We start from the raw sequence: 25,930 nt of genomic DNA, 5'->3' as shown, positions 1-25,930 counted from the left end.
ATTTATCTTCACGGATCCTTTAGGGCAGAGACAGACGCAAAGGTTTGGGGAGATTTAGTCGTCTCTACCCGACTAATCGAAGAAAACTTCGGGCGACTTCGGAAAACGAATCGATCCGAGTGCCATCCCGTCGGCGATTTAGATTCTAGCCAGCGGAAAGGTTTTCGGGGGAAGAAGAGGCACCGTGCGACTAAATCTACCCGAATCTGCGCGTCTGTCTCTGCCCTAAAATGTGTCAATTATACAAAAACGCATTTGGCTGTTATTGCTTATATTTATTTATGTACTGTATACTGCTCATAATTAATATCATCTGTCTTTGGTAGAGAACAGGAGAATTAGAACAGTTTTCTTCAGAAAATGTTTCTGTGCTCTATTTCCATATTAGGAAAAAAGCAAGAAAATGGTTTTGACAGAAAAAAAGAGAGGGTTATAGTGTAAACAATTTATAGAGAAAGTGAAGCAGCAGTAATACTATTCCAGAAAAACCAGCCAAAGGTGGTAGAGAAATTATGTATAAAAAGGAACTGGTGCAGTCAGAGAGCATTTAAAGTGGTGGTTCACCTATAGGGTAACTTTTATTATGTTATAAAACGGCCAATTCTAAGCAATTTCAATTGGTTTTCATTATTTATTTTTTATAGTTATTTGCCTTTTTCTTCTAAAACTTTGCAGCTTTCAAATGGGTGTTGCTGACTCCCTTCTAGAAAGCAAATTCTCTGTAAGACTACAAATGTATTGTTATTGCTAATTTTTATTACTGATCCTTCTATTCAGGCCTCTCCTATTCATATTCCAGCCTCTTATTCAAATCAATTCATGGTTGCTAGGATAATTTGGACCCTAGATACCAGGTTGGTTCAGATGCAAATTGAACAGCTGCTAAATAAAAACTAAATAACTCAAAACCCACGAATAATAAAAAATGAAAACCAATTGCAAATTGTCCTAGAATATCACTCTCTACATCATACTAAAAGTTATCTCAAAGGTGAGCAACCCCTTTAAGGTCAGAGATCTGGAAGTCAATAGGCAAATGGTACACGTTTGTTATGGAATCTTCAAAATAGTTGAGGTTAAGGTCAGTTACGGAATACAGCACACTAACATGCTTCATAGGGCATTGTATTTATGGTATTGTAATGGAAAACAATTTCAATTTATTTTCCTGTAGAATTTCATTAGTATAAATAGCCATAAGCCATTCTAAACAAAATGAGTCTGGTTGCTATAATGTTTCCTCTGCCAAGGTAAAATTAAATATTATTCGCAGACTGCAATAATGTAACAGGGCCAGCAGTGCCAAGTTCCGCTGAAAAATTACAGAATGGGGGGTTGTTTTAAGCAATAACAACAGGTATCCAGACGTGCCAGGATGTTTACAAACTCCATGATATAATGTTATAGTTAAGGCAAAACTTCCCCCTCTCCACACACACAGAAATAAAAAATGGGCAGAGACTCACAGTCAGATTCGGGGAGGTTAGTCGGCCAGCGACAAATCTCCTCTTCTACGGGGCAACTAATCTCCCCGAACTGCCTCACAAGGAAACGTTGTGCAACTTCGGAAAACAAAGCCCTCCAAGTGCCATCCCGACGGCGATTTACATTCTAGCCGGCGGGAAGGCAGTTCAGGGAGATCAGTCTCCTCGAAGAAAAGGAGCTTTGTTGCCGGGCGACTAATCTCCCTGAATCTGACCGTGTGTCTGTGCCCTTAGAGGTGCATTTATCAAAGATCGAATTTCGAATTCATGTGAGTTTTTAAAAACTCCGATAAATTTGAAAATTCCACCAATCAAAATGTATTGATAGAATCAAATTTTTTAAACTTGGTTGAATGGAATCGACGCGAAAACTTGAATCGAATGCGATTCGAATTTTAAACATCAATTTGGCAGGTTTTAGGTGGCGAATAGTCTAAAGGTGTCCATACACTGGCAGAAAAAGCTGCAGATATCGGTCGTTTAGACCAATTTGACAGCTTATCTGCCCGTATATGGGGGCTTCCGATTGGGTCTTCCCGATCGATATCTGGCCACGATATTGACCTGTCTGATCCCCTAGCGTATCGTAATCCGATCGTTTGACCATACGGCCAAACATTCAGATTACCCCAGATATAGTCATGCTGTTAGTGGCATATCGGGGAAAGATCCGCTCGTTTGTCAATGTCTCCAAACGAGCGGATCTCTGAGTCTATGGCCAGCTTTAGCCGAGTTCTTAAAGGGCCAGAGTATAAATCTAGAAAATCAAAAAACTTGAATCGAATTTCGATAACTCCCTAGTTGAATTTGATCATAAAAAAGATTGAAAAATTAGAATTTTCAATTCAAGCCTTGATAAATCTGCCCCTTAATCAGAGTTTATACTGTATCAATTCTTTCTCAAAGGTGCTGGATCCTGGTTCTTCTACTAACAGCCTATTTCTCCTTCTTTCTTCTGTTTACCATTGTAAGTAAAGATAAAAAAAAATAAGTCCTTGAATATATTAACTTTAAATATTGGATTTGAAATAGAATAAATGGCCAGTTACAGATAATAAAAACCCGATTAGGACCTCAAGCCATTTTGAAGGATCACACTTTTGCAAACATATATTCATATTAAACATCCATCAGGGCCCCACTGGGCTTTCTAGGCTTTCGAGATCAAATATTGTAATGGGAGTACATTTTACAGCAATATAATAAATCTTGTCAAAAAGGTTTCACTAAGCAGTTAAATTAGTGAAGCTGAATGAACTGGACCATGTACTTTAGGTCGGTAGACTCAGCACGCTTGCACAGACATGTTTTTAATCCACGTTAAAATGCAGCTAAAATTCAACCTCTGTCGAGATCATTGATGCCGATTCACTTATTGTGAAAAATATGGATATCTCACTGTCCGTTCAGTTGTCATAAACGATCATGTGCGGCTTTCCTGTGGCTAACAGTTCTGACGGTGAAAAAGCAGCAAGCTGGCTTTACCAGGGATTGCCAGGATTACTCAGCCTTGGCACAACTGCCTGTTTGCTCAATCTGCCTGCTCCAAAGTTAGCAGACAACAAACCAGACCTTTCATAAGTTAGTCTCTATGTGGCATATAAAAAGATTAGGCATGTAAAGAGATTGGGCACACTGGTATTGTTACAAAATATATAGAGCAACACTACAGGGCCCCACCACAGATCCCACCCACCCTCAGACAGTAAAAGGCAACACAGACATGAGCTCTAAAACACTCCTGGTGTCCAGTCTCCCCCCTCAATTTATAAAAAGCCATTGGTGGCCAGCCCCCCCCCTACAAGTAAATAAAAAACATTGCTTGCCAGGACACCCCCCCCCAGAAGTTAAAAAAAAGCATTGGTAGCCAGCCCCCTCAAGTTATAAAAAAACATTGGTGGTCAGGGGCCCCCCTACAAGTTAAAAATAAAACATTGGTCGCCAGGGTCCCCCATAAAAGACTAAAAAAAACATTGGTGGTAAGGGGTTTAAAAAAAATTAAAAGACCATTGATGTTCAATGGAATGGACCATTAGTTTGGCAGGTAGTCTATTCTCTTGCGGTGGCTTGGGCTCTCTTCAATTACTTTTTGGTGGCTTAGGGTCCCTTGAGGCAGCTTCGGTTTCTTTTACTGCTTTGGCTCTCTTGCCGCAATACTTCTGCAAACATTGAAGAGGCTACAGCTGGAGCAAAGATTACTCTCTGACCCTCTATGCCTAGAGAAAGTGTCAGGAGGTGATTTGGAGCATTTTTAAACCATCTGAAAATTGATCTCTGCGACATAAGCCTTGACCTACACAGGCCAATGGAGTTGTATATGGAGCCCTCCAATGGGCCTCTTTGGCAAATATCTGTCTGAAAACCTGCCAGATGTCTACGGGTTTCAAAATAATGCCGGGCAAGCACTGCATCTGCTTGTTAATGTAGTCTTTGCCCTGATGGCCGGTTTGTACTGCATTGTGATCCATTTGTTTGACCCAGGGGCCTCCAGGTCAGAAAAAAGATTTGCTCATTTGTCGACCTCACTAAACTAATGTATCTAGGCTGCTTGGCTACCTACCTAAATTACCATTTGCACCCATCCTGCAGTTAGGTCCCTGCTCACTATCATTGGAAGCAAATCAATATAATCCCTAGTATTTTGTTGATGCATTTCTTCTTCTTTTTTGAGAAAAATTCCAGCTATTTCAGCTACTAAATGTTAAATGTTATGTCTGCCATTTCCCAGGCTATAATAATGTTGCAGCCTGTGTGCACCAGCTACTTGGTTTTGCAGTCACAAAGTGTCATTATTAATAACATATCTTTACATATTCTGCAGTCCTGTATGCATGCATCACACATACACATTACATACAATCGTTAACTTGATACAGAAGCCCTGCTCAAAAGAACATACATTCTAAAAGCATCAAGCTAAAATAAATGTAAAGAGATATACCAGATCATTACAAAACGCATATGGAAACTTTTTTAGAAACCTGTTTGCTTAAAGGTCTCTTTTTCTTATATCTGATTATAAACAACAGTTTCTGTCAGCTGACCATTGTTAACTCCCATATAACTTCTCTGTTTCTCCCCCACACTTTGGATTTTAGCAGCTTTTTTTGTTTTGCCAATTGCTAGGGCCACACACACACACACAGTTTCCACTATCAGTGGTTCTGCTGAGAGTTTACCTTATGTAACCCCTTTTAGCTCACTGCTCATTAGAATACTACATTCCATGCCAGCAACAGCAGGTGTAAGGATCATGACCCTGTTTGTATAGAATAGAAATGGATGAATGCCAGAGCCAAGACATGAGTAAAGAGGAACGATGGATTAATAGCAGATCCCAGTAAATGGTGTTTGGTTTTTGAGCACCACATTCCATACATATATTTTTACCGTTAATGTATGCTTTGGGAGTTGGGACTTTTTAGAGCAGAGCACTAACCATCCATAGTTCTGCTGCTAAGCACACATTGTTTGTTGTTTCCCTTAAAGGGGAACTATTGCAAAAATTATAATTTAATGTAAGCTTCAGCATGCTGAAATATTAAACTTTCTAAATTCAATCAATTAAAAATTATTTAACATTTCTGAAATAATCAAATTTATCTTCACTATCCCTCATTCAGGGGCAAATTCACTAAAGGACAAAGCGCCTAACGCTAGCATTTATTCGCTAGCATAGCGCATTTTCGTTAATTCGCCAATTCACTAACGGACACTGGCGTAAATTCGCTAGTGTTACTTCGCACCCTTACGCCTGGCGAATTTGCGCAATGGACGTAAATACGCAAATTCGCTGACGCGCGCATTTTTCTGAACGCTACCTTTTACGCTAGACTTCCTTCGCCACCTCAGACCAGGCGAAGTGCAATAGAGTAGATAGGGCTAGAGTAGATTGCTTCAAAAAAAAGTTGAAATTTTTTCAAAGTCCCAAAAAACGCTGGCGTTTTTTCTTTTTTTATGGGTGATAGGCTGAAAACTATCGAATTTTTTTTGGGGCTACCCTCCTTCTCCCCAACATTTCCTAACTCATGGCAACTTAATTATACAGTGGGCACATGTGTAGGGCAAAATAAAAATTTTATTTGATGTTTTGAAGGTTTCCCAGGCTTGTGTAGTGCTGCTACGTATACTTCCATTGTAAATTCAATTTGGCGCCGTATGCAAATTAAGCATCGCTAGCGTAACTTCGCTTTGCCTGGCGAATTAACGCTAGTGCAACTTCGCAACCTTTCGTTTCCCCTGAGCGCAACTTCGGATTTTAGTGAATTTGTGTAGCGCTGGTGAAAATTGTGGCGAAGCGGACGCTGGCGCAACTACGAATCTTAGTGAATTTGCCCCATGTCTCTCTGCATGCAGGATTTGTGCAAAAGGCAGTTATTTTGTTAGATTTTGTTTGTACTGGAATCCGTTATTTGAATGAGCTCTAATTCATCTGATAGAAAAGTAGCTCCCCCCTATAAGATATATTGGAACTAACTGTCAATGAATATCTGATACCAAACTGCTGCATGAAGACAGAATGAAGAGAAACAGATGCTGAAAGAGGGATAGTGAACATAAATTTCATTATTTCAGAAACAATGCAGAATACAAAGTTTCTTATTTCAGTATGCTGAAGCTTATATTAAATTTTCATTTTTCACAATATTTCCCCTTTAAATATATACAGTTTACACCCCCCCCCCACACACACACACACACAACACAGGTGTGCTTCACTAGAACTGTGATTCATTAAATGGGATATATTAAAGGACAAGATGACATATTTTGCCGCATTGAAGTTTAAGGGATAGATGAGAGTTACTGCTGTTTTATGCAGTGTTTTCTAGATTGCTATGTTTCATTAGAGTCAAAGAATGGGGTTTCATTGCCCCTTATTTATAGCAGCCAGTAATGTCATTGCCACTCATAAACACAAGAAGGTAACAAACTAAGTTTGCAGAACAACTTATGTCTATTAGTTTTACAGGAAATGGAATGGAAATGTCACAGATTAGGTGAATACTGTGGCATTGAGATCTCTCTTTCACCTCTCCGTTGCACCCAATTGTGTTCTTTTCCTTCTCAAGCATGAGCAGCAAAACCATGTGCCATAGTCCTGCTTGCTGTGAAGGAAAGCAAAGCTAAAGAGAAAAAATTGAAGGCACACGCCTCATAAAGTAAAAACCACTGTTTATTATAATATTGAAAAACAGGTGGCTGCTGTGTGATAGATACCTAAAGTTTTCAGGAACACCCCTTAGTCATAAGCTATGTATATAGCGCCAATTATATTATATATAAGAGTCCGCCAATTCTACATGGGCACAACGCAGAGTGCAAAAAAAAATTTGCATTTGTTTATTTTATCTGTCTATATACTGTATGATATGAGCTGTCATTCTAAACTCTACATAACCTTGACAGGTTTTAACTGGAGAATTAGTGGATTTGAGCTATTTCCAGCTTCGGGGTATAATAAATCGATAATCAAAAAATGTGAGTTTTTTTTAACCTGAAAATTCGAGTTTTTACTGAAGACTACCCTCAAAAACATGGATTTTTCGGGAAAACACAACTCAACCTTTGATAAATCTGACCCTTACTACCGTCTTTTCTTTTGCCAGATCTGTTTAAAGTCTGGTCACTTTCATCTGGTCATGCCCACAAATTACATTAATTGATGTTGTCAGGTGCTAGGTCATGTGCTATGGCTGATTTCTTGTAAAATGATTATGAAAAGCATGACATAGTGGCTATAGGACAAAGAGGATTACTGGGTAAAACTAGAAAGAAACTAACTACGGGTGGGAAAGGTAAAATCCGTAAGCAGAGTTAGTACCATCTTTATAAAAGCAAGGGGAAGCTCTGGAAAAAATGTATTGCTTTTATTTCCATAAATATCATTTCCATGATATAAAGGTAAATAGATGCACTGTCCTCTTAAGACAATAGACAACTGAGAGTGTTATACTGTATTTCAGACTTCAATAAATGTAAAATGCAGAGAATTATTATTCCTATTTAAGACAAGGGTATAGCAATAAAATAAAACGAAGGTAAAAAAACAGATAATGATGTAAAGCAGGGCTACCCAATTAGAGCAGGGTCCCCAACCTTTTGCACCCCTGAGCATCAGATATAAAAAGAGTTGGGGAGCAACAAAAGCATGAACATTTTTTCTATTTCCCCCAATGTTTTTAAGGGCTCCATAGTCTTATATTATAGGTATAGGATCCGTTATCCGGAAACCCGTTATCCAGCTCCGAATTATGGAAAGGTTGTTTGTCTCCCATAGACTCCATTTTATCCAAATAATCCAAATTTTTAAAACTGATTTCCTTTTTCTCTGTAATAATAAAACAGTACCTTGTACTTAATCCAAACTAAGATAGAATTAATCCTTATTTGAAGCAAAACCAGCCTATTCGGTTTATTCAATGTTTACATGATTTTCTAGTAGACTTAGGAAATGAAGATCCAAATTATGAAAAGATCTTTTATGTGGAAAGCCCCAGTTCCCAAGCATTCTGGATAACAGGTCCCATACCTGTATCATAATTTCAATACAAGCTGTCCTTTGAACACGTGCAGTGACAAATAATTGGCCCTGCTTTAAAGAACAACATATAATCTGTTATTAGCTTTGGGTGTTCCAAAGGAGAGACTGTTAAAAATGTCATATCTATTATATTGTTTAGCAATTGAAGAAATTATATTGTGCCATTAATTCTATTAAAACAAAATAGTTTTTTTCTCTTGTAGGAAGCAAAACGCATTGAGATAGTAAATTGTTAATTGTATCCCCAAGGTTCAATTAAAGTATTAATGACGTCAGCCACAAAGCAGAACACAGTAAAAGTGATTGTAGATGAAAACATCAAGCTCTGTATACCTATTGTTGATTGCATTATGCAGGGAAATTGCTAATAAGTTCCTATCTCAGTATAGAATAAATACATGAAAACGTCAAGGAATATGGTGACCTTTATTATATGTGAACAGATATTGTTTTGTGATTCTGTGAGACACAAAAATCCAGGGTCAAGAAGTATGTGGGTTGCCACATTTTCTGGAAAAAAATACCGGCCTTCCTATATATTTCTTTTTTTTTCCGTATTAATAACATTGAGATCAACCATCATTTTTACCGGTAAAATACTGGCCAGGTGGCAACCCTATTTATGTCATATATTGGACTGGGGGCAAAGGCTCTGGATGAAGAGCAAAGGCAACTGTCCTGCTGTAATCAAGACCCTTCCTTCCTATTTAATGCTGTCATCCTGTCTGGAATTTACTCACAAGCTTCCTTGTAGCATGAGGACTTGTGGTCTCTTTGATAACAGTTATTGATTGCAGTTATTATTCCTTTGCAGACACGTGACACTTGCACATTGGCTCTCACAGAATGTGCCTGCGCAGGCATATTAGATATTTAAAGGAGAAGGAAAGGACAAAATTAAGTAAGCTTTATTAGAAAGGTCTATATAAAATACACCAGTAAACCCTCAAAGTAATGTTGCTCTGAGTCCTCTATCAAAAGAAACAACACTTTTCTTTCCTTCTATTGTGTACACATGGACCTCTGTATCAGACTTACTGTTTTCAGCTTAAACCTCCAGGGCTCGGGCCTTGAGCATGCTCAGTTTGCTCCTCTCCCCCTCCCTCCTCCCCTCCCTGCTGTAATCTGAACCCAGAGCTATGAGTGAGCAGGGAGAGACTCAGGCAGGAAGTGATGTCACACAAAGCCAATATGGCAGTTGCTATCCTAAACAAACACATCAAGAGCTGTTTACTCAAGTATGGTAAAGCATTCTGCAGAATAAATATAATGTTATAGCTTGCACTATTGTGGCTAATCTATTGGCAATTAACTGCTTCAATAGCTTTCCTTCTCCTTTAAGAAAGCCAAGGCCTACTAGATTTTTCTGAATATCAATACCAAAGGAGAAGTTCCACTAATGAGGACCAATAAAGCACCTCTCTTCTTTCTAAAGGTGTCCATTCAAGGGCAGAGTTAAGCTGACAATTTGGCCCCTTCAGACAGATGCAGCAACTGAAGACAATTAGGCAGCTATTGATCAGGCAGATTTGATTCTCCTACCAGATCGAGGGCCGTATCTGCCTGTTGAGGTAATATTGTGGGCCTGAGGACCTGATATTGCCCACCTCAGTGTGGGTTTATTGGTGAAAGATCCTTTCTTTTGGTGACCTTGTTAAACGATTGGTTCTTATAATGTATGGCCAGTTTAAGACACAACTTTTAATGGTAAAAAAAATTAAAAAATAGCTCCAAGATAAATATTAAAAACATAAGCAAAAATATTTAATTTCTTATGGAAACAGTGTAATCTCTTTTCCAAGAGCCAAACAAACCTTAAACATTCTTTAATGAAGCTTTACTTACATGATTGAATTGTGGGTTAGGCAGCTTCCCTTTTTATTTTTTAATCTATACAGATGAGGGGTCAATAATTAAATTTTTTTTAAAAGATTTTACTTATTGACTGGCTGAATGAGAATCTTGACAAACTTAAATTCTGAAGTTCAATTAGACTGTGGGTATCCACTGTGAGCACCAAGATGGGAGAGTTTTATGTAAAATCTCTTCGTAGTTGGTTTGAGTGCTCATGGTGTATGCGGTTTGGTATTAGATGTTTTTTTTTTCAGGATGTGGGAAATGGGATTATATTAGATGCCATAAGCTCCATGATATCTTTTTTTTTTTGTTGTTTTTTGTTTTTCAATACCATTAAAAGTTATGACAAAACTTTGGGCGCTCCGAGTGCCATCCCACCGGCGATTTAGATTCTAGCCGGCGGGAAGACAGTTCGGGGAGATTAGTCGCCCAAAGAAGAGCCGTTTTGTCGCCGGGCGACTAATCTCCCTGAATCTCCACATGTGTCTCTGCCCTTAAGAGGGTACTTCTCCTTTGATCCCATTTTGGTTTTGATCTAGGAGCTAGCTGCACCCTCTTTAAATATTCTCATTGTTCTCAAGAATAAGGAGTGGAGGGTGCTAGTTTTTTGGATTTAGAGTTGGATATCTTCCTAGGATATTGTGCCAGCATGCCTTTTTGCGCACCCTGAATTATTCTAAGTGAGTCATTGTACTCTGATTTTGTCATATTCTCTTTAATGGAAAGCAATTCTGCTTAAGCTTGACTTTACCTGTTTCTGATCTTGGCATGTTCTTGAATTATCTCTAACTTTTATTAGTGTAGTCAGGTATACTTCCAAACTTCAAAAATCCATCCTCTTCACCATCAAGCAAGTTTATACTTGCACAAAAACTGAATTATTACCCTTTTATGTTAAAAGGATACTGGTATATGTTACCCTTGCATAGGGCACTTGTGAGAAAAAGTTGGTTTAGTAGGGTGACCAGGTGATGAGTGCACAATTTCTAATATTTGGATTTTAAACTCACACAGCTCTTTTGCTTTAGTTGTAGTGGCCAAAACATCAAGCATTTGTGCCAGCCCAGCATTTTTGCACGTGACTTTTGACTTAGATGGGTTGTTCATCAATAAATAAAGGGACCTGGTCTGTTAAAAAGCACATGTTTTTAATATGTCTAACGTGTATTCTTATTGCTTAGTATCTTTTTGTCTCTGCTATTGAGTAGATTTTGTACTTGTGGAAATCACAATTACAGAAAGTAGAGAAATTCTGCTGATTACAGATATGTTAAAGAGATACTGTCATGGGAAAAACATTTTTTTCCCAAAATGAATCAGTTGATAGTGCTGCTCCAGCAGAATTCTCCACTGAAATCCATTTCTCAAAAGAGCAAACAGATTTTTTTATATTCAATTTTGAAATCTGACATGGGGCTAGACATATTGTCAATTTCCCAGCTGCCCCAAGTCATGTGACTTGTGCTCTGATAAACTTCAATCACTCTTTACTGCTGTACTGCAAGTTGGAGTGATATCACCCCCTCCCTTTCCCCCCCAGCAGTCAAACAAAAGAACAATGGGAAGGTAACCAGATAGCAGCTCCCTAACACAAGATAACAGCTGCCTGGTAGATCTAAGAACAACACTCAATAGTAAAAACCCATGTCCCACTGAGACACATTCAGTTACAGCAGCCTGCCAGAAAGCATTTCTCTCCTAAAGTGCAGGCACAAGTCACATGACCAGGGGCAGCTGGGAAATTGACAAAATGTCTAGCCCCATGTCAGATTTCAAAATTGAATATAAAAAAATCTGTTTGTTCTTTTGAGAAATGGATTTCAGTGCAGAATTCTGCTGGAGTAGCACTATTAACTGATGTGTTTTGAAAAAAACTAAAATGCCAAATTTGATATATTGAACTGATTGCACCATCCTAAAGTTTCAGCTTGTCAATAGCAGCAATGATCCAGGACTTCAAACTTGTCACAGGGGGTCACCAACTTGTAAAGTGTCTGCGACACTCACATGCTCAGTGGACTCTGAGCAGCTGTTGAGAAGCTAAGCTTAGGGGTCGCCGCTAATCATCAAGCAGAAAATAAGGTGTGGTTTGTAATATAAGCTGATGCTACAGGGCTGATTATTAAATTCTGATGCTAGTTGCACTTGTTTTTGTTCTGACATGTAGTAATTATCTGTATGAATTACTAATCAGCCTTATATTGTGACATTTATATCATATGTGTACTGTATATTGTGTATATATCTTATATCCCTAAGCTCAGTAAGTGACAGCAGCATAGAGCATGTGCAGTGAATCAGCAGAAAAGAAGATGGGAAGCTACTGGGGCATCTTTGGAGACACAGATCTTTACTTCTAAAGAGCTGTGGTTGCCTTGGGCTGGTACAGAAGCTCAAAACATGTACAACATTTCTAGCCTACTTCTTTAGTTAAGCTTTACTTCTCCTTTAATATCTTTGTGTCCCTGATAGTAAGTAGTAGATTTTGTACTAGTGGAAATCACGCAAGAAAATGTAGAGAAATTCAACTGTTTTCCAGATCGCATACTGTATATGTTAAGTATCTGAAGGTTTGTATTTATGCTAATTACACTGCCAGTATTACTAGCTTTCTGTTTTTTATAATTTGGGATAACAATCTGAATGCTAGTTTTTTTTTTAATATATCTTCTTATCATGCTACAGCTGTACAGTACAAAGAGAACTAGGGCTGTTGACAAAGCCAATGTTTCTGAAGGCCTTTGATTCCTGGCATACTGGTGCTTTTCTGTACTCCTGTCACTGACAGCCCCACTTCTGCCAAAAAGCCTTTTGCATTGCCAAAAAATGGCTATGTAAATATTACATGAGTAACTAGCAAAAGGATAGGACCACCATTCAAATGAACTCAGCACTAGTACAGAAAAGATAAGAGTAATGCACCCATTTTAGAAGCTGCCAACTTTAATGAGTAAAACAAATACATGAAATGTCATATACTCTAAGAAAATGCTTAAGCACAGTCTTTCCAGAACAAAATATAAGAAACAAGTATTTAAAAAAACAAAATAAAACTGCTGTGGGCAACAATTACCGTATGTATCAAAACATAGCAAAGCAATGGCAATAACGCAAATGTGGCAATTGAGAAAAGACAGTTATTGTTGATAAAAGATTAACTCAGATAGGTATCGGCAAATTTAAGCATAATACATACAGACAAAACATTTTAGAAAACTTTCTTTGTTTTAAATTTCGTTTTGTTTTACAAGAGAAATGTAATCTCCAAATGGCTTATTCCACTTATTGCATTGTTCTTATCGTAAAACACAAACGTAAAACACAAATTCTAATGGGGGATGATTATAAATGTAGCTACAGGGCTGTAATTTTTTTGTCTGGCGCTGCCCTAGTCATAGGATCAGGCTTAAACTCCAATATCACAACATGATTAAACAGGTTTTGTTTTTCAAAGACTTTAGAACCGATTTGCCGGATATAATGAAGTTCCCAAAGTCATAAATCCCGTTAAAACCCATGGGTTTGAGAATAATTTGCTTATTCTGGTAAATACATTGGCTTCCTTTTGGTGACAAACTACCATATTGGTGAGATTTAGAAAGTGCCTACTTATTTTATTGCCATTCATAGAGGCTTCCCATTTAAGCAATGTCATATGTGCTTTAAGGTGTTTTTTTAAGGCATCATATACTGTAACTTTAAAATGATCATCATTTTTGACAGGGGATGCCATGGGAATTATCTAGGAACAGGGTAACAAGGGGAATATTCACTTTCCCAAGGGAAAATCATTAGTAAGTACATGGAAAAAATAAATGGGACATAAAATATGAATTCCTTGTTACTTTGTCAATTGCATGAGGAAGAGGATCCGTTATATTGCAGCTGAGCGTTGTTGCCTTTAGTATAAAGCTTGACTTTAAAGGCAATAATACATTTTCTGTTTGGTCCATTACAATGGGTACCTGGTGCACTGCATTTAATACAATATAGTAAATAAGCTTCTAGTATTTTTCATTTTGAGACTATAATTTCCGCATAAAATACACATACATATACAGTATATAAAATAGCCTAAGCACTTCATTGGTGTGAGCACTGCATCTGTATTGTTGTCCCATGCCCCACAATAATAGTAAAACACACACACACAAAATGCAAGAGATGTATGAAGAATGCCAGTTTCTTCATGTTTTATAGGTCCTGAAGCTTTTCTCAGCTCTGCCATTTATTGTTGTCCCAGGCCATGAACCAGCCAGTGAAGGTTGGCGGCTCGTGTCCTTGTTTCACGGAAACAATCGGAATACCTTTATCCCTTCCAGAAGGGTCCGTTTCAATATACTGTTTAGCTGAAAAAAGAAAAAACAAAGATGGTTATGCAAAATATTCAGAATACAAACAAGCTTCTATGTATTCACCTAAGTGGAGGCATCAGCAGCAGATACTACGGTCAGTGATAAATCAATTATTACATCTGTCTGACTAAATTATGTCACTTTTATACATGCATAAAACAAATTAATCAAGATGATGTCTTTAGGAAAAATATACAAGCAATTCGTTCTCTTTAAAACTGATCTTGCTTGTTGGAAATACAGGAAAAGTCCAAGCAAGATAGAAATGTATTAGAGCATGCAGGAAACATATTACTGTTAAAAATGGAGCTTTCAAATGTGCTGCTTCATTGCTCATGGATGTCTATCCCTATTAAAGGAATTATTCAGTATAAAAATAAAAACTGGGTAAATAGATAGGCTGTGCAAAATAAAAAAATGTTTCTAATATAGCTAGCCAAAAATGTAATGTATAAAGGCTGGAGTGACTGGATGTCTAACATAATGGCTAGAACACTACTTGCAGCTCTCTTGGTTTCCACTAAATGGTTACCAGGCAGCAACCAATTATGGACTTGAGGGAGGGCCATATGGATCTGAGCTGCATGCTATGGATCAATTGCAAACTCACTGAACAGTTATGTCCCATGTGGCCCCCCTTAGGGTAAGGGCACACGGGCAGATTCGGGCAGATTAGTCACCCCAGCAACAAATCACCTCTTCTTCGGGGCGACAATCTCCGAACTGCCTTCCCCTACCTTCCCCCTGGCTATAATGAAAAATCACCAGCGGGATGGCACTAACGGCACTTCGTTTTCCAAAGTCGCCCAAAGTTTCCTGGTGAGGGGCCACCATATTTGTGCAGCAGGCTGTTAGCATTAGAAACTCTAACTGACAGATTAAGAAGGGACAGTCAGGTTGGCAAAGCAGTCAGGTTTAGGAAATTCAAGTGACAATTACTTACAAAAGCAGAACTATCAGCAAAAAATGATCAACATGACCTATAGGTAACTTTTCATGTAGATTAATATTTTGATTTTTTTTTTGTGTGTGTTAGTATCACTTTAACGGTTTCCTACTACAACCCCGATGTGTTCTCTCTGCTCTTTCATGAAGGTGGCCACAGATGTAACAATTATGATCTTCTTCTTCCAAGAAACATCGTTCACTTCAATACACACTTGTAGACCTGAATCGTCAGATATACAGGTGGAAACAATATCTGATGATTCAGCACTTAACAATGGCCAATATTTGGGTGCCTTCAAAGGCACCCGATCAAAATTTTCCGACAAGCCCTACTGACAAGCCAACCAATATACAAGTCTTCTGCCGATATTGGTCTGCTCATCTCCCACCATACACACTAATATCATATGAAAATTAGTTTTGTAAGATATATCGGTGTGTCTATGATCACCTTTAGTGCTGTGTGTGCTTTATCTTGTCTGCCACACCCTGGTTATTGTTTTTTTCTGTAGGTTTCCTAGGTTTCACTAAAGATGTACAGCTTTTAAATGGGCATGGGTTCAGCCCTGTTTCTGACGAAGAAGCCGTCTGAGGCGGCTCCTCAAAATGCCGCCCCCCCCTCACCAGCTTACCTATCGGGAGGGGAGGCATCCGAGGCTTTTTGCCGCCCCTGGAAATGTATCTGGCGCTGCCGCCTAAGGCGAGCACCTCAGCTATATATTTATATACATATCCGACACAAAAAAAACGCACTCACAGGACTTCCATAGTGAAAAAAGTTCAAAATTTATTTCAACGTTTCGGCTTACAACAAGCTATCCTCAGGACGTTGTAAGCCGAAAAGTTGAAATCAATTTTGAACTTTTTTCACTATGGAAGTCCTGTGAGTGCATTTTTTGTGTTGGATAAGTAAAGTCATTTAACCAGAACCCAGGCATTGAGTGTTCTTTTGGAGTGCACCAGATCTCTGTGGTTTATTTATATACATATATATAATTTGTGCTGCAAGAAGATTCAAGTCAGCCATGAAGAAGCCTTAAGGCGGTAATCCCCAACCAGTGGCTCGTGCTCCCAGTGGCCACAAAGCAGGTTGCCTTTTTTTGAATTCCAGGATTGGAGGCACTGCCAAATAAAGCCTCTTGTAGACTGCCAGTCCATATAGGGGCTACCAAATAGCCAATCAAAGCCCTTGTTTGGAATGTTTTTCATGCTTGTCTTGATCCCCAACTCTTTTTACATTTGAATGTGGCTCATGGGTAAAAAAAGTTGGGGATGTGTTTAATATGTGGTAGATTTGTATGTGCTCCACAGTATAGCAACATAATTGATGGCCATAGTCTCTTTTCCCCATACCTGATTTCAAGGCCTCCTTTTTCTCTAATTCATTGGCATCTTTTCCAATCCACAGAAACACCTTCAGATGAAAACAGAAAATTAATCTTGAGAACTTGTGGGGTTTCAATTAAAAACGATTATCAGATATTACAATTGAGAAATCTTTGGATGCTCCACCCTTTTCTTACTTTTTCCTTTGTTATGTATTTTTTCTCACACTCCCTTTGACATTTTAGCAACCTAGATGGTGAATATTTGCTATCATAAAAACGTGTTTGCTTTAGCCTGACAATGCACATATTTTAGTGAATGAGGATAATGTTTGAAAAATTGATTTACATTCCTTTCTAAATTGCCATAGACACTTTTTATGCCACTTTTTTTCAGATACAGATGGGCCTATATGCTTTCTTCTAGTCATGTGATCCTAGCTCTTTCGCACAGTAGCCTGATACCTTTTGTTGTCTTATATTACAATACTGCATCTTATTGACTGATTTACATGACAAAAGTTAAGGATATAAAACAAACAAGAGATTATTATTATAGAATCCCTTTACTTTTTTCTGCTGTACCCAGACCCTCTCATCGCTTGTAGTCTTTGATCTTGCCACCTCTAATTTTTCCAGAAAACTTACTGCATGGTATAGATGAAAGATAAACCCAGAAATAAAAATGGTGCCGGCAGTCAGGTACTTAACATTAGTGTAGACTTTACAATGAAGTTTGTCTTCTATACAGGCAGGTAAAATCATTAAAGGGGTTGTTCACCTTCCAAACACTTTTTTCAGTTCAGTTGTTTTCAGATTGTTCCCCAGAAATGAAGACTACTACAATTACTTTCCATCTTTTATTTATTACTGTTTTTCCAAAATCGAAGTTTTCAGTAATTCAGGTGCAGACTCTGAACTGTTACCATTTTGCAACATTTAGTTGATACATTTCTCTAGAATCTCTGGAGTTTTAGCAGCTATTGTCTCAATTCTAACAGCTGCCTGTAATGAAACCCAGAGATTCTGCTCAGCAGGGATAAATATAAGAAAAGTATCAACTAAATGTATCAATTAAGAACAGTTACAGAGTCGGCAAACCACCTCCCGAGCTGCTTTAGAAAGACAAAAAGAAGGTGAAAAATGAAACTTTACACTTCAATATTAGAAAAACAGTCACACATAGAAAATAGAAAGCGATTGGAAAAGTTCCAGGTGAACTACCTGAGACCAACGGAAGTGTTAGAAGGTGAACATTTAAACTATATTCCCTTATGCGACTAACATTTGAACATAAGGAACATTAATCATTTTTTTTCAGAACGAATCCGATTAACTTTATTCTCTCTCTTTTTTGTATTATTTTCCCTTCTAGTACTTCATAATCAGAGAGGAGGACAAATAAAAAGGTGCTGTCTTGTATCTTAATGTTCATTGTTATCTTTTACACTTGTTCTTCATCTTAAAGGGGATGTAAAGGCAAAAAAATAAAATCCCATGTTTACTTTCTTTAATGAAAAATAAATCTATCTCCAATATACTTTAATTAAAAAATGTCTATGCAGATAGGAAACGGTTCATACGGTCCCTAACTGCTCTGCAGGGCAACAATCATACTTTCAAATGGCGGGGAGAGCCCCCCCACCTTACTTCCAGAGCAGCTTTGTTTGTTTCCCTGTAGAGCAGCCGGCGACTGTGTAGAGATTTGTATCCGCAGGCCCTGTGCAGTTTGCATATTCTGATTATTAATCAGTCTTGCTGTATTAGCTTCTATGGCAGATATTATATTACTTGTGCTGTTTTGATAATTTACTACGATCCCTAAGCTTAACCTCCCAACTGAAGCCCAGACCACACTGAGCATGTGCGTAGTCTTGGTCTTGCAAAGATGTATAACAAAGTTACAAGATGACGGCCCCCTGTGCCAACTTTGAAAGCATAAATCATTTGTTTAATTAGGCTTCTGGTGCAGTACGTTCATGTTTATGTTTAGTATACAAAAGAAAGCATTTGTAGCATTATTCTATTTTAGTCTTTAGTTTCCCTTTCAAGAGGCAACAATGAAATGAAACTAAAGCTGCATTCGACTTCCTGATCCATGTAAGTAAGGCCAAAACAAATCACAGCCTACTGAGAAGCTTCTTTATAATTATTGTCTTCTTAGCTCACAACATAACAGGCTGTAGTTGGTGAAAGGGAGGGGTGTAGGAATAAAGAGACTTTTTAGTGGACCGCTGGTTTGTTTTGACTTACCATAAGGGACAAATGCATGTATTTTATTGAAAGCCAGAAAATGATGCCATTATTTTACACCACATCAGACCTTGAATAACGTCAGTGGGACAAGGTCAGGTGCTGAAGAATTTCTGACATGAACAGTGGTTGTGAAAAATTGTGTAAAAACAGCTGTGCTCAGTGCAGGTTTTTAAGCTGACATTTTTGCCACACTATCACCTCTTTTTATGGCAAAATTTGGCACTAAGCTTCACATATGCCACAAATTCACTGCACGGCATTAAAATGAGCAGTGTGATTTTTACACCGCTAACTATGGCCCTAAAGTGACAGCTGGTGGTGTAGTTTAAAAATAGGCTATATTCGGAACAAGAGGCTTTAGCAACAGAAAAATCGTTTTGTTACCTGGTCGTGTGCATCAAGCAACATAACATCATCTTCTGCTAAATCATCCTGAGTAAATTCTCCCGGGACCTCTTCAATCTATGTGTTTGAATAAAATATATTTGAGCTTCCAGAGGCGCGGAAAAGAAACAGTACATAATATTGACATTAATTTCCTTAGGGAAACACCAGCCCCCAATTTAAATTACAATATTCCACTGCAGCACTTAGCCAGATTTGTTGTATTTTATTTGATAGATAATTGGCATCCAGTGTTTAATGTATTTTTATTACATATCATCAATGAGCAGTTTAAGATTAGAGTCAAATATTATTTACACTGTCATACCAAAATCATTTGGAAGTGCTGCTGTACTTTATAATAAAGCTGGCGATGCATAGGAATATATTGGTTGACTTGAACAATTTTCACACTCTTGCTCATGTATATGGGCTAAACAGTATCCTCCTAAATCAATATCTAACTTTCATGAAAACATTGGGGTATCAAACCATCAGTATGGATGCAGTCTCCTACGATATGCATGGACCCTCCTTGTGATCCGATCATTGGACAGGGAACAAAATGAGGTTATTTGGACCACCAGGGAGGTGGACCAATGCAGGTTTACTCTCTTTGGGGCCCATCACAGTTCTTGAAAACCCATTCGTTTTCAAGTTTCATCATTAAGGGCATTTAATGAAAATGTGAACATTTTGAAGCCAACCATCTTTCCCAGAATTCCTAGGATTTAACCAAATCATTCTTAGTTCCTTTGAAAGTATTTGAATAACCTGTATTTCCTAGATTTTCAATTTTCAATACTCCCCCCCAAAAAAACTGCAAAATTAAAAAGTTTATATTGGATATTTTTCAAGACAATATTAAAACTAGGGAAAAATATACGAACCAAAAACCTTCCTGTCTTGTTTGAACAGCCGAACAGCTTTGGAGGGTGAATAATAGACTGGGATTCCAATAGTGCGGAGGTCTGGTATGTTTTTTTCCCCTTCAAAGCATTCCAAAATTCATCTGTTAAAAAAATAAATGTACAGAAGATTTAGCTATCACAACATGTATTTAATAAAAACATTTCAACCGTGTTTTTTAGGACGACAGTCATTCCCAGTAGTAATTGAAAAAGTTCAGACTCTGATCTCTCTTTCTGTAAAAAGTTGTACACATGAGAGTACCTTAAATCCAGGATTCAAAGTAGAAAAAAAAATAATTTATAACCAGAAATGTACCGTAATGCCTTTTTTGCACCTAGGGATGTCATGCACATGTCTTTGTGTCTCTGGGATAAAGTAGAATGGGTTTCATCTGATTGTCAAAGCCCTGATATTGGGTGAAAACTGTGCTTGCCAATGCTCTGTTCTTGCTCTCTACTTAAATCCTGCTTATGGCCTTTCACCACTATGTATGCTTTAGATGCAGCATTTCCCATAGATCACTATGGGAAGTGATGAGAGGAGTTGTTTTTTGCCTGATGGGAGTGACAGTCAAAATGCCCATGTGACATTATCCTTAGACTTCTTAAATTAATGACACACTTGCTCTCCTGGCATATTTCAGATGGCATAGTAGTGCCCAAAACCCCTTTTCTGCCTCCCATGCATATGAAATTCCTTACAGCACCTTCATTGGACTGAAGAATTGCTAGAACTGCCACTGCCTATTCAAGTCTATAATAGCTGGCAAAATCCAGGGACTAAATGTGGCTATACAAGGGCCAATATAACTGCCAACAGGCTGAGTCGTCAGCTTATTGGCCAATGCAAGGGGTCCTCCAATGGGCTCCCCTGACCCATTTCTGGCCAAAAATCAATGATCAGACAGGTTGGAAAATCCTGTGGGCCCTGATGGCCTGTACTCACAGTGTTAATTGTTTGGCCTGATCAAAACAATATTGCCCAATTTGGGCATATCAGAGCAAGAGACACTCATTTGTCAACCATGCCGGCTTAAGACTAATGGCAATGCCAATATTTCAGTTGGAGAAGAAAATGCTGCACGTGCCATCACATCAGAGTCTTCAGTAGAATCTGGAGGTCCTTGCAGGAGAATGCAGATAAGAGAGACTTCTATGTATAAAGACAACTAGCAGGCTAGTGCCAAATTTTTCTTTTTTTACAGACACTTGTGTATCCCTGATTTTCTTGAAAATGACCAGCGCACAGAAAATTTGTCAACACTCTTAATGACACATTTATCTTTCCATCCTGCCTGACCCCATTTCCCTTAGTATAACCAGCACAAAGTATATTTATACATTAGAATGAAGTTGCCAGTAAAACTGTCGCTTAAATTGTTTGGACATGTGTTTAGTGTTCCCTTGGCACAACCCAGCAAACTCTTCAGTTGGTGTATATGTAGTTTTCCATTCAGTCACATTTTAGGTTTAGTCTGCAAATAATATCACCATTTATGTGTCACCCGGGCTGAGCCCCAGAGCGGGTGACCCACGAGTTCCATGAAAAACAGATTACTCACCTGGCTCCTGCCCTTCTGCTATTTTAGAAACTTTGCACTTGAGAACATTTGCTATGTATTCAGCTGCTTTTTCCTCTTCACCACTCGCTCCTTTTCCTATCCATTTGTAGCCAGAATTATTTTTTAGTTTCAAAACAAAGACATCATTTGAGTTCAGGGAAGAAGCATCTGCATCCACCTGAAATAGCAAGCATAATATTCCATTCTATTACTATGTTTCATAAACACACAGGGGCACATTTACTAAGGGTCGAATTTCGAAATGAAAAAACTTCGAAATTCGACCATCGAATTTGATACTTTGATAGTCAAAGTATTTTTTCGAAAATGGACGTTTTTGATCGAAGTAAAAATTGTTCGTTCGATCGAACAAATCATTCTAATTGTTCGAAAAAGAATACTTAAACTACTCAAAACTTAGCCAAAGTTTATAGGAGGTCCCCCATAGGCTAAACAGCAATTCGGCAGGGTTAAGGTGGCGAAATGTGTAGAAGTCGACATTTTTTAAAGAGACAGTACTTCCATTTTCGAAGTCGAAGTTTTTTCAATTTGAATGGAATTTTGGCCTATTCGATGGTCGAAGTACCCAAAAATTACTTCGAAATTCAAAGTTTTTGAATTTGAAAATTAATTTCGACCCTTAGTAAATGGGCCCCACATATTCTGTGAGACAGGTAACTAAAATGTGTATTTCACTTTTATAATAATATTTTCATCATTGTAACTTATTTTTTTATACCAAATGCTTTGTTTACCACTTTTGATACCGAATTTCATTTGGCATTTGGCTTTCCATGAGATTGGGAAACTCAGACAATATCTGACTGCCTGGGCCATGGACTACTTGGTCAGATAACCCAATCATCGGCCCTAGTGGTGTAGCCAGATTCCCATGGTCTCCTGTGCAAAATTTGGTCTGGTTTTCCATCTTTTCACCCTCAAACATCTATGCAAATGAAAGTGGCTCCTTTACAAAGGAGCTTTCTTTTTATTCCGTGCTTAAAGATAGAAGTGTTTCCCCACCTCCCATGTTACATCCTCGTCTTCCTCAGCAGCTGCACATCCTGCCTTTAAGGGATTCACATGTGCAGAGTAATTTAAGGCTACACTGGGTGGATCCGCTTCTCTGCTGCTGCTACTGTTCTGATTGATGTGCCTGCACCCGGAAGCATAGTCTTTACTCGGGTGTAGGCAGACGTGGCTGATATCAGTTGTGAAATGCAAACTTTTTTTTTTTTTTGCCAAAATCTGCTGCTTGCACTGAGTGGAGACTTTGCTTCCTTGTGCAGCAGAAGAAGATCAGCCAGAGAGCGGATTCTCGATCTTGTGGAGGACCGCATTCATGTGGCCTTAGCATAAAGGAGCAGTATAAGCCCTTGATCAGCACAAGTTTAATGAGTAATACAGGTATGGGACCTTTTATCCTGAATGCTCGGGACCCAGGGTTTTCCGGATAATAGATCTTTCTGTTATTTAGATCTTCCAACCTTAAGTCTACTAGAAAATTGTGTAAACATTAAATAAAGAGGCTGGTTTTGCTCCCAATTAGAATGAATTATATCTTAAGGTGGCCATACACGGGCTGATAAAAGCTGCCGACAGACTGTGTTGGCAGCTTATTGGCCCGTGTATGGGTGCCCCCGACGGGCTTCCCCGATCGAGATCTGTCCGAAAGTCGGCCAGATCTCGATCGGATGGGTTTAAAAATCCCGTCGGATCGCGGCCGCATCTGTTCGTTGATGCGGTCCCGCGATCCGACCGCCCGTTTGCGAATGCTAGGATCCGATCGTTGGGCCCTAGGGCCCACGATCGGATCTGCCCGATATTGCCCACCTCAAGGTGGGCATATCGGAGGGAGATCCACTCGTTTGGCGACATCGCCAAACGAGCAGATCTATCCATGTATGGCCACCTTTAGTTGGGATCAAGTACAGGGTACTGTTTTATTATAACAGAGAAAAAGGAAAATCATTTTTAAAAATGTGGATTATTTTGATAAAATGGAGTCTATGGGAGACGGCCATTGCATAATTCGTATTTCTGGATAACAGGTTTCCGGATAACAGATCCAATACCTGTACTTGTACTGATCATTCCTTTTGCCTATTTTCTTTAATTAAGACATATACAGTATATATAGGGTTTTTTGTTCTTTTTCAACAGGGAAAGTCGAGCAGATCTCGATCAGGCAGGTTAAAATATCCCATCAGATCACGGCTGCATCTGTACGCTTCTGAAATCCCGCAATCCGACTGCCCGTATCGGATGCATTATGATCAGCCCGATATCACCCACCTCAATTTGGGCACATTGGAGAGAGATCTGCTCGTTTGGCGACATCTCTACGTCTATGGCCCCCTTTAGTAGTTAAAGTCTATGTATGATCATTTGTATTGCTCCCAGCCTATCAAAAGCAGTGGCACATAGTGGTCATCCAAATAGTAGTCTTTACCATCCTCATGTGCTCCAGTGGGTAACACCTTGTTTCTCTCCCATGTACTACAGGTACCCATTTTGACAGGCTAACAAAATACTAACTTTTATCTGAGAGAAAACAAAACCTTTTTATTGTCCATCTGTCTGACATGCATGGTGTAAATATGTATATTTCCATGACATTGTAATAATCTGAAAATAATAAATGAAACTGCTATTCATACCTCTGCGATCCGAGTAATAGTTGACAAGTTTTTGCGGCTTTGGAAAAGTCGTACAGCACTAGGTGGTGCCTGACCTCCCTTTCTTGAAGTGCCATCTTTGTATATAATTAGCGGTTTGCCTTTGAACAAGCTCAGTAAATGAGGCGGCTCCTTCCCTTGTGTAACTCGCACCTATAAATGAGATCAAATACATTGTTAAAAATATTACAATGAAACTAGATCCACTTTCCATGAAATAGCATTGATTAAGAAGAGTGCAGTCATGACTAAGTAAATAAACTGGCATTTACCACTGAATAACATACATATACAGTGACTGTGATTTATCAGGGGGCTGGGTATGTACCTGCACCAGTGGCCACCCACCATTGAGCCCACCGAGAGGATTCTGGGACTCCATGTTGTTGCTGCGGTGCACTATAAACTGCTCCATCGGTAAGGAGAATTAGTTAAATAATTATATATTAGGGGGATTTATAATGTTCTTTATGGTACTAGTGTTACCAGGGGGAGAGATATAGTTTACCATACGTTCATCTGGTTTTAAATTACAAGAGACATTTAGAAAATTAACCTAAAAATTAAATCTGTCATTTGTTCTCTCCTTGGATTCTGCACAATCACAATAAGCATAAGGTTTATTAACTTGAAAATGTATCATTGTAAGCTGTCCAAACCTTTTACTTTAACAAAAATGAGAAAAAGGACAGTAAGCCGTCATAATATGGCCATGATTTTCCCAAGTAAAAGAAATACGGTTACATGAATACAGACCCAAGCTGTGTGTGCTCCTGTTTGGCACCAGCACAACTCATTCTAAATATACTTTCAGCTGGTTGTTGTTGTATGTTACTGTCTGACTGACCTACTTTATAACAAAAGGTATTTCACATAAATGGAGGAAAGAGAGACGCACAGTCCTGTTGAGAAAGTGCATTCAATCACAAAACAAAGGGTGTGCAGAACAGCCACTTTGTAGAGATCTTAGTAACCATGGACAAGTTATACAGCTCCCTCTCCTGTAACCTTTCAGTGCATCATGCACTTACAGTAACAGTTTATGTCTAATGTCTAAGGAAAGCAAGTGATCTCAGGTGTTTAACAACATTAATTAAGATGACTAAAATGTATAAAAGATAGTCAGATAGATTGATAGGTACATAGATCATGCATATATAGGAATACAGATAGACAAGCATTAATCCATATATCCACATCAGCAAACAGATAGAGAGAGATGGGCAGACAGACAAATGGGCAAAAGGCCATATTAATATTAGATAGATCCCTATTAGTAAACCCATGGGCAGGCTGATTCGGAACAACACTTGCACAAAATATATGGGCCAGCCCATGGGCGGGCTTGGGCAGAGCACTTCCTGCTGCCCTTACCGGCCTTCCCATCCACAACCTAACTGTGCCTCACCCAGCATCCCGTGGATATTTATAGATGGCCCGCCCCTTCCATGACATTGGACATAGGCTTGCTTAGGTGTAGATAGAGCAGGAGGTCCTCTGCACTCAACCCATTATCAATATATTTAAGACATTGAGAAATGTTGTGCATACAGCTACTAAAAATGCCTTACCCTTTAAACAAAACAAGGGGTGCAATGAGGCTGTGACCACAAAATACATGAATCA

The 25,930-nt window shown here is 38.6% G+C and overlaps 1 protein-coding gene across 1 annotated transcript in view; it reads right to left on the bottom strand.

The window, feature by feature from the left end:
- Positions 1 to 12,810: 12,810 nt before the first annotated feature.
- Positions 12,811 to 25,930, bottom strand: part of scin.L (scinderin L homeolog) — an 89,835-nt gene continuing 76,715 nt past the window's right edge. Inside the window, 6 exon segments of the mRNA NM_001092620.1 lie at positions 12,811 to 14,234; positions 16,542 to 16,602; positions 19,154 to 19,231; positions 20,044 to 20,165; positions 21,627 to 21,804; positions 24,287 to 24,457. Of these exon segments, the coding sequence (NP_001086089.1) occupies positions 14,101 to 14,234; positions 16,542 to 16,602; positions 19,154 to 19,231; positions 20,044 to 20,165; positions 21,627 to 21,804; positions 24,287 to 24,457 (744 nt within the window). The 3' untranslated portion in view covers positions 12,811 to 14,100.

The sequence above is a fragment of the Xenopus laevis genome, chromosome 6L, assembly GCF_017654675.1.
Source record: "Xenopus laevis strain J_2021 chromosome 6L, Xenopus_laevis_v10.1, whole genome shotgun sequence".
NCBI classification, from domain to species: domain Eukaryota; kingdom Metazoa; phylum Chordata; class Amphibia; order Anura; family Pipidae; genus Xenopus; species Xenopus laevis.
This window is presented reverse-complemented; position numbering and strand designations above follow the sequence as displayed.